A 14,670-nucleotide genomic window follows, 5' to 3' on the forward strand; every position below is an offset into this window, starting at 1 on the left:
TTGTGTAGAATAAGGCTAAGTGTAAAAAAACCTACACTGATTTGATGTTGAGTCAAAGAAGAAGAAGTAAACAATGGTATAGATGGTACATGTGTATAGCAAAACCATGAATTTAATATGTAAATAACTGAAATGGAAAAATAATGATCCAGTTCAACACCTTACACTTTCCAGATGGAGATAGTGTGGCTCTGAAAGAAAACAGAACCTCCCCAATTTCACGCCAATAGTCACTGGCAAACAAATGTTGGTGTCTTCCATCCCAATACACTAGCCTCCAGAGCTTCTTTATCTCTAGCAAGCTATTTTGGATTGCATCTACACCAAATGTGCTAAGGAAGTTGAAGAGTAAAGAATATACCGCTGCATCTGCAGCACAGTTACAGGATCTCAAGTAGCTTCAGGTCCAGAATGATTCAATTCTATGGAAATGACCCTGCACAACATCAGTTAGGTGGCAGCCTGGGATTGGGTGAGGCCTGGGACCAGTTCTGGACAGTGAACATTTCATCGCTGGGGCAAGATGCTGCAGTTGCTGTGTTATTGCATGGGCAGCTACAGAGAGAGAGGGGGCCAGTGAGATGGAATCCTGGAGTCAGGACCACCAAAACAACGCACAATCGGAACAGTGCCCTCTGGGCTTCAGTCTCCCACAACATGAAAGGAGAAGACTGAATTGTCTGCGCTCCGGAAATGCTTTCAGCCCTTAAATCGCAAGGCAGATGGCATAAAGGCTGAGAGTGAAGGCTCTATGTCACACTGTGTGCAGTTCTCAGCTCCACCACTTACCAGCTGTATCACCTTGGGCAAATTACTCAGCCTCTCTGGGCTTCATCTGTAAAATGGAAATTATAATGGAAACTCCTATTGCATTTATAATGAGGGTTAAACTAAATCATGCAAGTGAGGTGTTTAGCAAAGTCTCCCATGCATAGGAAGCATGCAATCAGTGTTATGCAGCCATTATTAAGTCTCAGTAGAAGTGAATTTGTGCAAGTTTATGTGCTAGTATAAGGAGAAGTAAAAAGAGAGAAAACAAAACATGGGAAAGAAACATAAATTGGTACATTTTTGTAGAATTAAACATCTTACGTATCATCACAGTACAATATTGTACAGATAGTAATAAAACACTAAAATATCATGTATCAAACATTTACGAAGTTCTGAGCACTTAATAAATGCTTACTATGCATTTACTACTACGCAAGTGAGATATATAGTTTTGTTTTACTAATCCTTATGCTAAAAGACAGCGTTCAGTTCCCCCATAAAGAAACGGAATCCCAGAGATGTCATGTGGCAAGCCCAAAGTCAAGCAGTCAGTCCATATGTAATGGCCCTGGGATTTGACTCTAGGCTTTTCTCTCTTCAAAGCCTAGGCTTTTAACCACTACACTGTACCACATCTCTGATATTAAAAGTATGCAAACCAACAAAAAAATAAGAGAATAATATTGTTAATACCCCACATACACACCAACCTTGCCTCAAACTGCAGCAAAACCCTAAAGTCAAGGTGTATGTTGAGCTTTGGAAAGACGGGTATACTTAATGGGACAAGTGACGTTACAGGTGATATGTCAGTCTCCCCTCACATCCTCCCAGGGTGCACATGTATATATGGGTCTCAGCGACTGGCCCTTTGCTACCTGTACTCAGCTTGCCGGACCACCCTGGTTTCCACCATGTGTTCAGGGAGCAGCCCAGTGTTGACCCTCTCTCCACGGGCTTAGGGTGAACATCATTCCTCTCTGGTTCCAGCTGGTCAATTTGGAGGGTACAGCTGCCTCCCCATATGACCCAAGTCAACAACTCCCAGAGAGCTCTGCAGGAGGCCTACCTGCAGGTACAGCTCCACCAGCTCGTCTTCCTGCATGAGGTAGTGGAGTCGCCCCGCCCCAAGCCAGGCCTCGGCAGCCTTGTCTCTCTCCCCCAGGTCAATGAAGATACGCAGGCTCTCCTTGATGCATGTGAGTGACCTCCTGAGAGACCTGGGGACAGACATGAACTTGTGAGGTGCTAGGGCTCAAAGGGCCCTCAGGGTCCACTCAGCACAGAATGAAACAGAAGCTCCGAGCGGGAACAGCGACGTCTCACATCACACAGGGAGGTGGGCCTGACTGAATCCCAGCTCTACCCCAATCAGCTGTGTGACTTTGAGAACGTACAGGATCCTTCCTGCTTTGGTTTGCTTACCTGTAAAACAGGCCTGTAATTGTGCCCACCTGAGCAGATTGTTGTGAGGATTAAATGAGATAAAACTAGAGTGCTTTTATGTCCTTGGCACCTGATGAATGTTTAAAGATCACTTATAATTATTATTATTACTGATGCATGGTCCATCAACCCTTTGACTGCTCTACAACCTTTTTTGGTGTTATGTTATTGCAATGGTTTGTCTCTGTCCCCACCCAAATCTCACCTTGAATTGTAGCTCCCATAATCCCCACATGTTGTGGGAGGGACCCAGTGGGAGGTAATTGAATCATGGGGCCATTACCCGCATGCTGCTGTTCTCATGATAGTGAGTCTCACGAGATCTGAAGGTTGTATAGAAGGCAGTTCTTTTGCCATTTAAGATGTGCCTTTGCTCTGCCTTTGCCTTCAGTCATGATTGTGAGGCCTCCCTAGCCTATGGAACTGTGAGTCCATTAAACATCCTTTCCTTTATAGATTACCCAGTCTCAAGTATGTCTTTATTAGCAGTATGAGAATGACCTATTACAGTTACTAACACAAAGTAGACACCAAACGCATACCTATTGAGTGAATGCATGAGTGAGTGACAACAGTGGTAACTTTAAGTCATCAGAAAGATTTTGATGTTTTGTTTATAAAGAAAATCAAAGCAGGGTGAAAGTTTTAACAGGTTGCTGCTTAACGGGTGCCCTTTAATTATCTGGAAAATTGTATTTTGTAGAAAACTCTCCCTCCACGACAATGGAGGGACCAATGAAGAAATGAGACATAGGTAATATATTTTCTCACAGACGATTCAGTGCTCAAAAACAAGGAAAGAACACTGTGCATCATCTAGATAGTAGTTCTCAGTCCCAGCAACAACTAGAGTCACCTGGAAGCATTTTAAACTTGTACACTGCCACACTCTTTCCCAGTGTGTTGCAACGTTGTGATAGCCTGAGCACCGGGCTCTCAGAATATGGCTCAGGCACAAGCACTGTGTCTAAGTTCTCCATGGAATTCTGTCGTGCAGTTTGGCTTGAGACTTGCCAATCCAGTCCAATATTCTTATTTTATAGAGGAAACAAGCCCAGAAATGGGAAATAACTTACATATGTTTGCACAGCACATTAGGGGAAGATCCAAGGCCAGAACTCCCTTCTGAGTAGCAGCCTAGGACTCGTCCCATAACATTCATATTTCCTAAAACATGATTTGTGGCCCACCTGCATCAGCATTTCCTAGGGACCTTATTCAAAGCACAGAACCCCCACCCCAGAACTACCTCAGGCTGACTAAAAAAGATTCATTACAGCTGCAATCCAGGAACCTGAATTCCTGAGACACACCCAGGTTACACTCCTGCACAGCGAAGTCTGAGAACCACTGCAGCAAACCACGCAACTCTTCCCAGAAACACTGATCATCATCAACCACGTCTGTGGACACTTAAGTAGAAAGTCCTCCACAAACGTGGTTACCACTTGATCACAGACCTCTCAGCCGCCAGGCCCCTTTGTGCACCATGAGGGAAACAAGCATTGCTCTCAACTCCTAAGGCCCAGATCCTTACTGGCAATGAGGCAGCTGTTGGCCTTCTGGAGAGAGTGCCAGGCACTTGGCCTTTGTAAGAAACAGAAAGAAAAAACTCAAGCTTTCTCTTCTGCCCTGCTCTTAACATGAGATTTATTGACATCCCAGATGGGCCCTGGCTACCCTTTCACAGGTTTTAAAATGTGAAACTTCCTCTGAGAATGCAATGGGCTGAAAAACTCCACACCATGCTGCAGTGATCACCAACCTCCTCGGCTCAGCTACAGTAACCACAGGCATCTTTCACTATAGGAAGCCCTGCCTTTCTCTCCCCACTTTGTACCCTGCAAACTCAAGCCGGGTTCAGATTCAGCAGGCCTGACCTCCACAGCTCTCCTCACTCTCACTGGAGCAGTTGATGAGGACAAGACCCATAAATCTCATCCTCATCCTATTTCCTGCTCTGTTTTTTTACATTACCATTTACTGTCCTGGGATGCCCTTGGGCTACTATAGTTGTTTTCTCCAGACCTTCAGGGAACAAGATTTAGGTTATTACAGACAGGCCAACTGACAGAGCCAGCATTTGCTTCTTGTACTTTCTCCCTCTGAGTTCATTATGACTGTGGAAGAGAGGAGATCTCTATTTCTTTCCAAGGAACACCCCATCAGGGGAAGGCGAGACTTACGGAGACCTGGTGGCTCACACAGCACCATTGAGACTCCTTGCAAATGGAAGATTTTCCAAAGGCACTGCCTCTCACCAAGACTTGCCCATGATCTATGATCTCCAGTAAGAAACAAGTGCTTTCGTGGTCTAAAACTGGGCAGTAGTCCAGCTTCCTTGGTTCCTTCCTATCACCACTCACCCCCATTACTTTACATCTGCCAGTGGCCAAGCAGTGTCATCTACCAGTTGAGCACCAGATGGCCCAGCATGCCAATTCCTCCAGCCACCACCCGCAGACTCTAGGTTTGGTTTGGCTTCCAAAGCCAAAGAAGCAAGGAGCACTGCTGGTGGGCCAGCACTGCGTCAGCCTTGTGTACTTCTGGGTCTCCTGTGCCTGTGTTCCAGCATGTTATCTCCTCTCCTTTCCAGTCTTGACTCATCTCTTTCTCTCATTTTTCCTGTCCTCAAGTTCAGTCTCTGGGGCTAAGTCTTTGTTTCTTCTTCCCTGCCTGAACATCAGCCACGAGCCCATGGCCAAGTGACCCCAATACACCTGCATTTCCAGACTTCCTCTTACCACCCCCTGCTGGGGCTTCCCAGATCCGTGCCCTGCCTGGATGAGTCTGTCTGATCTCTGTCCAAAGCCCAACCTCTGCTAATTGGTCTTGTCCTGTTTTTATGATAAAGATGGCCAAAAACTGAGGGCTGACTCTGTGTGAGGCGTTGGGTATATACTTTCAGTAGGCGTTTTCTCATTGAATCCTCACAGAAACCCCAAGCCATTAGAATTCTTAGTCAATTTTGCAAATAAAGAAATCCAGTAGGATGTTGTTGTTTTGATTTGTCTTTTGAAACGTATCTAAGTTTTCCCGCACGTTTCCAAAGCCTTATTTTGATGTCTCAACTGCTTTGTCTTCTAATAGTAACAATGGCAGTATTATTACCGGACATCTATTGAGCACTTAGTGTGTACTAGGTACTTTACATGCAAAATCTCATGTAATCATCACAACAGTCCCAAGAGATCAGTACTATTATTATATTCATTTTACTAATAGAAAAAAAAATAAAAGACTTGGTAAGGGTAACTATCTTGGACCAAGTAATAAACCCTGTTTAAACCAGGATCTAACTCTCAGAGTCTGACCCAGACCCTTACATTTACACCCTCAAGCAGTGCCTAATTACTGGCTCAGATATCAGCACTTGGGAAGACTTTTGTTTCATTTACCACTTTAAAAATCCTGATGTTTTAAAAGACATAAGCTATTTTAAACCTTGAACAAAGTTTCCTCATGTGTGAAACTGGGGTGGTAGTGTACATTATAGCCTTGTGATCAGATGAGGACATTTCAGGAAAAGCAATTCTTTCCTTATTTACAACAAAAATGAGGAATGAATTGCTTCTGTGTTAGGGATTAACGCATTAATTATATTTTTTAAAACATAGCACATTTTTCAGTTCCAGAAAAATAAGAAGCATAAATATAAGAATAGAAGCCAGGAGCAATGGCTGCTAGGCTACTGTGGTATTCACATGCACAGAATTAATCATTATTTTGAGAGGACCTATTATACACAAGGCATCCCTTCTTTCTAAAAATAATAATATGCACATCCTTTGTGGCACTTACCACAATTTATATGATACCTTTAGTGGCTATTTATACGTTTATTTTCTGTACTATTCTGTTATTGTGAGCTCAGGAACTATTATCACCCTTGTTCAGTTTTTAGCACAGTGCCTGGGCGATAGTAAATGCTCAGTAAATATTTGTTGAATTGATTTAATAGATTTCATAGAGCCACAGAGTTCTCATGGACCCCATCTGGCTCAGTTCTATGGCCAGTCTGTGTTGTATCACCTCAAGACAGAAGACAAGACTCCCTAAGATCCCTCCCATTGAGAGATTGCAAGCCTTTATCAAACTAAATTCTGTAGTTGTCCCCTGGAAGGCAGAGAAGGCATGATCCTGCAGATATTACACAAAGGGAGAGAAAAGTGTCCCAGAGTAAAAACCTGAAGGCTGGGACAAAGTTTTCAATATCTGCCTGTGCCCCCCCACCAACCACCCCCCTCCCCAACACACACACACCATAACCCACTTCTAAACCCTAGAGAAAATCTTTCAAACAAGAGAAATTAAAATCAGTAAAAAGGCAGCATGAGATCGTAAAATTGAGAAGTCAAGGATCTGAGCTAGTACCAATGAAACCAAGTGGTGAAATTGTCTGGACCCTCTGTGGCAGGCAGGGGACAGACTGATGAAAAACGAGGTCCCGCCATACAATTCTACAAGGTTGCACTCTATAGCCTTCCATACCTATTTCTTTTGTCTAAGGCAAAAATTATTGGCTGGGTGGACAGAATACATAGAGTGCTTAAGACTATGCATTTTAGATCAGGAGTTGTTAAACTATGGTCCATGAGCCAAATACAGCTTTCAATCTGCTTTTGTAAATAAAGTTTTATTGGAACACAGCCACATTTATTCATTTATGTATTATCTATTTTCATACTACAACTGCAGAGTGGAGTACTTGTGGCAGAGATCATATGGCCCACAAGGCCTAAAACGCTATATGATTCTTTATTTAAAAAGCTTGCTAACCCTGCTCTATATTCACACTGTTTGGATATCAATCCCTGCTGGGAAGCCTCATGCAAGTTGTTTGGCTTCTTTAGTTCTCAATTTCCACAATTCTGTCTACTTCACAAGGTGGTCCTGAGATTTACATATGACTTAGTAAACAATGCATGCGCACTGAAGGCTATTATGGCCATCATTTTCACTACAGATGTTCACTGTACAGATCTGGATGCCCAATGTAACCCCCCGCCCCCATGCCTACCAACGTCAATATCTCCTTCTAGGGAAGAAGTTGAGTCTTCATTGCACCTATATTAGTCCATTTTCCCACTGCTGATAAAAACATACCCAAGACTGGGTAAATTATAAAGAAAAAGAAGTTTAATGGACTCTCAGTTCCATGTGGCTGGGAAGGCCTCACAATCACGGTAGAAGGTGAAAGGCACTTCTCACATGGCAGAAGGCAAGAGAGAGAATGAGAGCCAAGCAAAAGGGGTTTCCTGTTATAAAATCATCAGATCTCATGAGACTTATTCACTACCACGAGAAGAGTATGGGGGAAACCACGCCATGACTCAATTACCTCCCACCAGGCCCCTCCCACAACACATGGGAATTATGTGAGCAACAACTCGAGATAAGATTTGGGTGGGGACACAGCCAAACCATGTCACTACCCATAGCCAACTGATCACCAAAACCTATCTGTTAAATCTACAAAATGTCTTTCAAATGTGTCCTGACCTCTCCATGCCTACTGCTATTCCCTCCACCTAAAACCTACCCTTCTCCACTTTTCAAAATATTACTTATCCTTCAAGGGCCTCCTCAAATGCTACTGCCTTGATAAAGTCTTCCCTGACAGATCACCCCCATCCTTTGCTTGAAAGCATTGTCTTCTTTCCCTCCAAACCTGCCCCTACAGAAGCCTGCCGCTTCTTCCAGTGAACACTTCCTGCCTTTGCTTGCTGTGGCTTTGAGCTTTGTGAGAATGCAAATCCCTAGAGGGGAATTTAGTTGAAGAAATCTGTCCATTACATCAAGACCCACTTAATAAATTCCTCCTAAGCAATCTGTGCCAGGAAAAAAATTGCTCCAACAGATACATGTGTTTATGTTCTTTTGTCAGACAGTGAGAACCTCATACAGCTTTCCCCTTTTTACTCAGCTACCAGGAAGCTTAGTGCTAATTTACAGTAACCACCCCCAGGTACATAGAAACACCCGTTTATCTGCATCTGTAGTTGGTCTTTGTTCTTTTATATTTTTTTTAAGTGTTCTGTAGGAAAAGGTGATTTACACATGCTAAATAAATACAGCATCACAGCATGTTTTCTTCGTTGAACTGGCCATTCTGCAAAGGGACAATGACCTTATGTGTACAGGGGTTTCCTCTAACACCTAAAGTATTTCCCAATCTTCCATTCAGTATCACTCATATTAGTGGTAAAGGAAAAGTAGATATTTATTTCCTCCCAATTGTACAAATAGTAATCTTGGAGTTTAAAACTATAAACTATTCAAATTAAAAATCATAATCTAGATCAATTTACAGAACAATGGAGTAAAAATTTCCAAAAATTTACTCCTCTATAAAAGCAATGAGAACAGGCAATAATTATCTAAATAAAATTTTTCAGAACTCTGGATATTAAGCAAAGGTTTGCAAGGAGGGTTTATTCAGGAAAACGGCTGAATCTTGTTATGAAAGTGAGCTTCATTGCTTTTCAACTTGCCTGAGAGACATCTTGCTTGTCCCTAGCTCTGTGGTACACTTAAAAACCAACAGCCTCACAATAATGGTAGCTGGAAAAACCAGCAACCTAGCAACCACTGAAGGAGACAATGAGCTTGAAATCCCCCAAAGTTCCATCCCCAGGGAACTGTTACTGTTTGATCTGTTTGGAAGTTCCCTGGAAGCCTCTGCTCACAGGACTTGTTTTCATTTAACCTCACTCAGAGCTCACTCAGTGAAGAACAGCCTTTTCCCTGAGGCATATGTCAAAAATAATCAGCAGCAATTGTTTAATATGGTCACTGCCTTAGGTGGTGAAAACATTCAGAGCAAACAAGAAAAGGTCAAAAAAAACCAACACACACACGAGAGGAAAAGTTGGGAAATGAGAGGTCCATAAAAAGTTTTAAAAGTTCTAACATATTCCTGGGAATCTAGAAGACCACATGCATGTGCAGGGCTGTGGGCATGACCAGGAAACGGCTAAGATTTTTATTTTTTTAAAAAAAGCTAATTCTTATCCCAGAGTAACCATTAAGAAAATAACTGAAAGAAATACAGGATAAGAAATAACAAGGAAATTAAAATAATATACAAGAAAAAATCTATTTAACACAAAAGAATGCAGTAATGGAGAAATAGAAAAACAAAAAGATATAAGCTATTAATATAGAGAAAAAATAGCAAAATTGCAGACATAAATCCTGTCTTACTTGTAATTAAATGTAAATGTATTAAACACTCTAGTTAAAAGACAAACATTGAAGAACAGAGAGGAAAGAAAATGTTTCTACTATATGCTGCCTACAAGAGACATACTTTAGATTCAAAGACACAAATAGACTAAAAGTATAGACCATGTTAACAGTAATCAAAGAGAGCTAGAGTGGCTATGCTAATATCAGATAAAAAGATCAAAATTGTTATTAAAGACAATGAAGGACATTTTATAATGATAATAGACTCAATCCATCAAAAAGGTATAACTATAAACATACATGCAGCACCTAATAACAATGCCCCAAAATACATATAGAAAAAGCTGACAGAATGGAAGGGAGAAATAGACAACTCAACAACAATTAGAGATTTTAATAACACACTTTCAATAATGGATAGAAGAACCAGACATAAGAACAACAAGGAAATAGAAAAATTTAATTAGACCTAAAAGATATTTATAGACTACACCAAACAACAGAATACACATTCTTCTCAAGTTTACATGGAACATCCTTCAGAATAGAGCATATGTTGGGCCACCAAACAAATCTCAGCAAATGTAAAAAGAATACAATCATACAAAGTTTGTTTTCCCACCACAATGAAATGAAATTAGAAATCAGTAACAGAAGGAAATTTGGAAAATTCACAAATATGTGAAAATTAAACAACATACTCCTAAATAACCAGTGAACTGAAGAAGAATCACAAAGGATATTAGAAACTACTTTCAGATGAATGACAATAAACACAGCATACTGAAATATATAAAATGGCATAGGCACAAAACTCAGAGGAACATTTATGGCTGTAAATGCTTATATTAAAAGAGAAAAAGATCTCAAATCAATAACCTAATATTCCACCTTAAGACACTAGACAAAAAGAACAAAGTAAACCCAAAGCAAACAGAGGAAAGGAAATAATAAAGATGAGAGCAAAAATACGTGATATAGAGAATAGAAAAAAATCAATAAAGCCAACATTTAATTTGTTTAAAAATTGTTTTTAATGACAGATCTTTGGCTAGTCTGATCAAGAATAAAAAGAGAGAAGAGTCTCAGGAATTAAAGTGGACAATACTACCAACTTTATAGAAATTATAAAAAGATTATAAAAGAATACTATGAACAATTGTATACCAACAAATTAGTTAATTTAGATGAAATGGACAAATTCCAAGAAAGACAAAAACTACCAAAACTGTTCCAAAAGAAATAGAAAATCTAAATAAACCTATAACAACTAATGATATTGAATTAGCAATTTTCAAAAACAAAACAAAAAAACTCCTTACAAAGGTAAGTCAAGACTTAGAAGTCTTCACTGGTGAACTTCATCAAATGTTTAAAGGAGAATTAACACCAATCCTTCACAAACTCTTTCAAGAAATTGAAAAGGAAGGAATATTTCCCAACTCATTCTATGAGGGATCAAGAAGTGAAAAGACAAACCACGGGCTGGGAAAAAATATTTGTAAATCATATATCTGATAAGGGACTTGTATCCAGAATATATAAAGAATTTTTACAACTCAAAAATCAAAAGACAAACAACCCAATTTAAAAAATGGACAAGTGAATAGACATTTCTCCAAAGATATGCAAAGGGCCAGAAGCACATGAAATGATGCTCAATATCTTTAGTCATTAGGAAAATGTAAGTCAAAACCACAATGAGATACAGTTTCACTCCCGCTAGGATGACTAAAATTTAAAAAGACAGACACTAACAAGTGGTGGTGAAGATGAGAGACATTGGAACCCTTATGCATTGCTAACAGGAATGAAAAATAGTGCAGCCACTTTTAAAAACAACCTAGCAGGTCCCCAAAAGTTTAAATATAGAATTATGGTGTGACTCTGTAATTTTGCTCCTAGGTTTACCCAAAAGAAATGAAAACACTTCTTCACACAAAAATTTGTTCATGAATGTTTGCAACAGCATTATTCATAATAGCCACAAAGCAGAAACAATTCAAATGTCCATCAACTGATGAAGGAATGAACAAATGTGGCATATCAGTACAACAAAATATTATTCGGCCATAAAAAGTAATGAAGTATTGATACATGTGACAACATGGATGAACCTTGAAAACATTATGCTAAGTGAAAGAAGCCAGACACAAAAGGACAAATACTGTATGATTCCATTTATATCAAATGTCCAGAATAGGCAAATCTATAGAGACAGAAAGTAGATTAGTGGTTTCCAGGGTTGGAGCGAGGTTGGGTAATGACGAGTGACTGCTGATGGGTACAGGCTTTCTTTCAGGGGCCATGAAAATGTTCTGAAATCAGATAGTGGTGATATTCACAACTGTGTGAATATACTGAAAACTAAATCGCACACTTCAAAAGGCTGAATTTTATGGTGTGTAATTAAACCTCAATAAAACTGTTAGTATGTAGTTCCAGATCCAGCTCAATTCAAGAAACTCTTTTATAAAATTTTTGAATAGTCGGTCTCTGTTTGAATACTTGTAAAGGCAACAAGCTCACTCTTACACAGGGCAGACTGTTCTGTTTGTGGGTATTTGGATTGTTTTTTCTAACCACTGAATTCCCCAATACCTACCACAGTGCCTGCCACAATGGAAGGGCTCCCATAGTGTGATAAAATGTTGGATTGACATTTCACAGTGATATTTTTAAATGAAAAAAAGCAAGTAAGAGAACAGTATATTATGTAATAGAAATTTTATCTTGATTCCATTTATGTAACTAAAGCATGTGCATATTACATTTAATATATCTAATATTTATTTAAGATAGAAAATATGTATCATATATAATCTTTAATATGCATGAAATATTCCTTCATGGGTATTTTAAAATCTTTAAGTAGTTACTTCAGGAAAGTATCAAGGAAAGGAAAGTTGGAAGGGAACCTTTATTTTTCACCTATAACCTTCAATACTAGTGTAATCTTTTTTTTGTTGTTTTTTTTCTTTTGAGACACAGTCTCGCTCTGTCACCCAGGCTGGAGTGCTGTGGTGTGACCGCGGCTTGCTGCAACCTCCGCCTCCCAGGTTCAAGCAATTCTCCTGCCTCTGCCTCCCAAGTAGCTGGGATTACAGGCACCCACCACCACGCCTGGCTAACTTTTTTGTATTTTTAGTAGAGACAGGGTTTCACCATGTTGACCAGGCTGGTTTTGAACTCCTGATCTCAAGTGATCCACCTGCCTCAGCCTGGTTAAAAAGGTGTAATGCTTTTTAACCTTAAGCAACTACATAATTTTAGAAAAAACTATGTTCCTCACGAAGTAGAATATCAAATCTCTGATATTCTACTTCACTATATGTAATTTGGTTCTTTATCAGAGGAGAATCCCTAAGAAAAGACACACCGTGTTCTGTGGCTAATACTGTATAGGCCAGTGTTCTCAAAGGGCTGTTGGAATGGGCAGCTGAGGTTCCACTCATGGCACTGCGGCTACTGTACTGGTCACTAAAGACCAAAGAGCCTGCCTTCAAGCTGCAAACACCTTTCTTTCCTTACCTGAGCCCTAAGCAAAGGGGCCATGGACTCCCCCACACAAAGCTCCACCATTCTCCATCATAATCATCAGTAGCCGTGTCAGCATATAGCTTCAGCTCAAGGACTGTGAGCTAGTGGACTAAGTTACTCACTGATGACTTGGCTACTCCAAACACACATGCACTGTATGTCTCTTCTGTGCCAAGCTCTGTGCTAGACATAATGTCTGCCCACAAGACCTTCTGAACATACTACAAAGTCTTTCAACCCCTAAAAGCTGAGGTCTCTGATTTCAAAGGCACCCTAGAAAGCCCACAACTTTAAGAATCTGCACCAAAAATTCAATATACTTTGGAAGCAGCAGGAATTCTAGTATGAATATTCAGTGTCAGAATAGCATAACTAGCTGGTCCCAGACTCAACGTTTTACAGCTGGAAGGTACCTGATTCAACTTATCTTTACAGACAGAAGGAGACCAAGAGGAAAAGTGACTTATTTAAGGATACGTTATTAGGTCATGGCAGGATCAGGAGCCCAGTCCTACAATACTTCACCATGAGCATATGACTATGTCATCTCAATAGTTAATTCAAGCCTGCCTTCTGGATCTTCTCCAGAAGCATTCAGACTCCTAGGGTGTCCTAGAATGAAAGCAGGGTGGAGCTGGGGCCTCCTGACTCCTCACATGCTGCATGGATCCAAAGCTCCCTCCCTGGGACTGAAGGCCAAGACAGCAGGAGGTTTGGAGGATACCTGATTCTTGTAAGAGAGGGAAAGAATGAAGGAGAGTGAGAGGGAGACAGACTGGAGGAGAAAGAGAAGGGGGAGTGGAATTCATTATCTGATTATTCCTTATCTGATTGTCCAGGTGCACACAGTTACCATGTTGCTTAGAAATGCAAAAAAAAAAAAAAAAATTTTCATTTAATTATCTTCTCCTCAACCACCTCTCTCTCTGCTTAACAGTAGCGAATTTACAAGCTATTCTGAATGCTGTATTTTAGAAGTCATTTATAATTATGAATGGAATCCTGCAAGGCAAATCTGTTGCAAAGTGAACTTGAAGATCTTGCAAACCATGCAGGATTTAATGGAATCAATTTAAGGCTTGTTACAAAGCAGAACTTCAGTCTGCCCACTGGCAAATGAGGATGAAGCAGCATTAGACCAGTGAAGAAACAATGAAGAGAAAATAAACAGAAGATGGCAAAATCTGCAAGTGATAATAATGTGAATACCAAAGGGTTAAAGGAGGCATTTGGGTTAAACTGTTAAGTTTTGATTTCTTTTTTAAAAAATGAGGATTTTTAAGGTTGTGCTAAAAAATCAATCACAAAACAAAGAATGCCCCATTGTGCTGTTACATAATTTTGTCAGCACAATTAAGCCAAAAAGTCAACACTCCTTTTATTCCATGTTTATTCTAAGACTTAATGCATAGTTGAAATTATAATCTAAATATTCTTAACTAAAAGGTGAAAACACACTTCATTTCATAATCTACAATTTCATTTTAAAGGTAAGTTCCCAACACAAGTTTTTTTTTACCATGACATTTTACACCTCTGCTTTCAGTGGGGGTGTCCTTTCTTTAAAACCAAGTGCCCTCGGTAATGAAGACCTCCTGAAGGTTCCTCTGTCCTTGGTATAACTGCCACTTCTCTGAATTATGCACCCTCAGCCATGATCCCGTGATAGGAATAGGGTTATAGAAACACACAAGTAATGGTGGCATAGTTAACATTACT

The 14,670-nt window shown here is 40.1% G+C and overlaps 1 protein-coding gene across 1 annotated transcript in view; it reads right to left on the minus strand.

Annotated features, from left to right (window-relative positions):
- SH3TC2 (SH3 domain and tetratricopeptide repeats 2) overlaps window positions 1–14,670 on the minus strand; it is a 61,640-nt gene that overhangs the window by 9,976 nt on the left and 36,994 nt on the right. Inside the window, exon 13 of the mRNA XM_003900335.3 lies at window positions 1,844–1,994. Within this exon, the coding sequence (XP_003900384.1) occupies window positions 1,844–1,994 (151 nt within the window). The remainder of the gene's footprint in view (window positions 1–1,843; window positions 1,995–14,670) is intronic.

The sequence above is a fragment of the Papio anubis genome, chromosome 5, assembly GCF_008728515.1.
Source record: "Papio anubis isolate 15944 chromosome 5, Panubis1.0, whole genome shotgun sequence".
NCBI classification, from domain to species: Eukaryota; Metazoa; Chordata; class Mammalia; order Primates; family Cercopithecidae; genus Papio; species Papio anubis.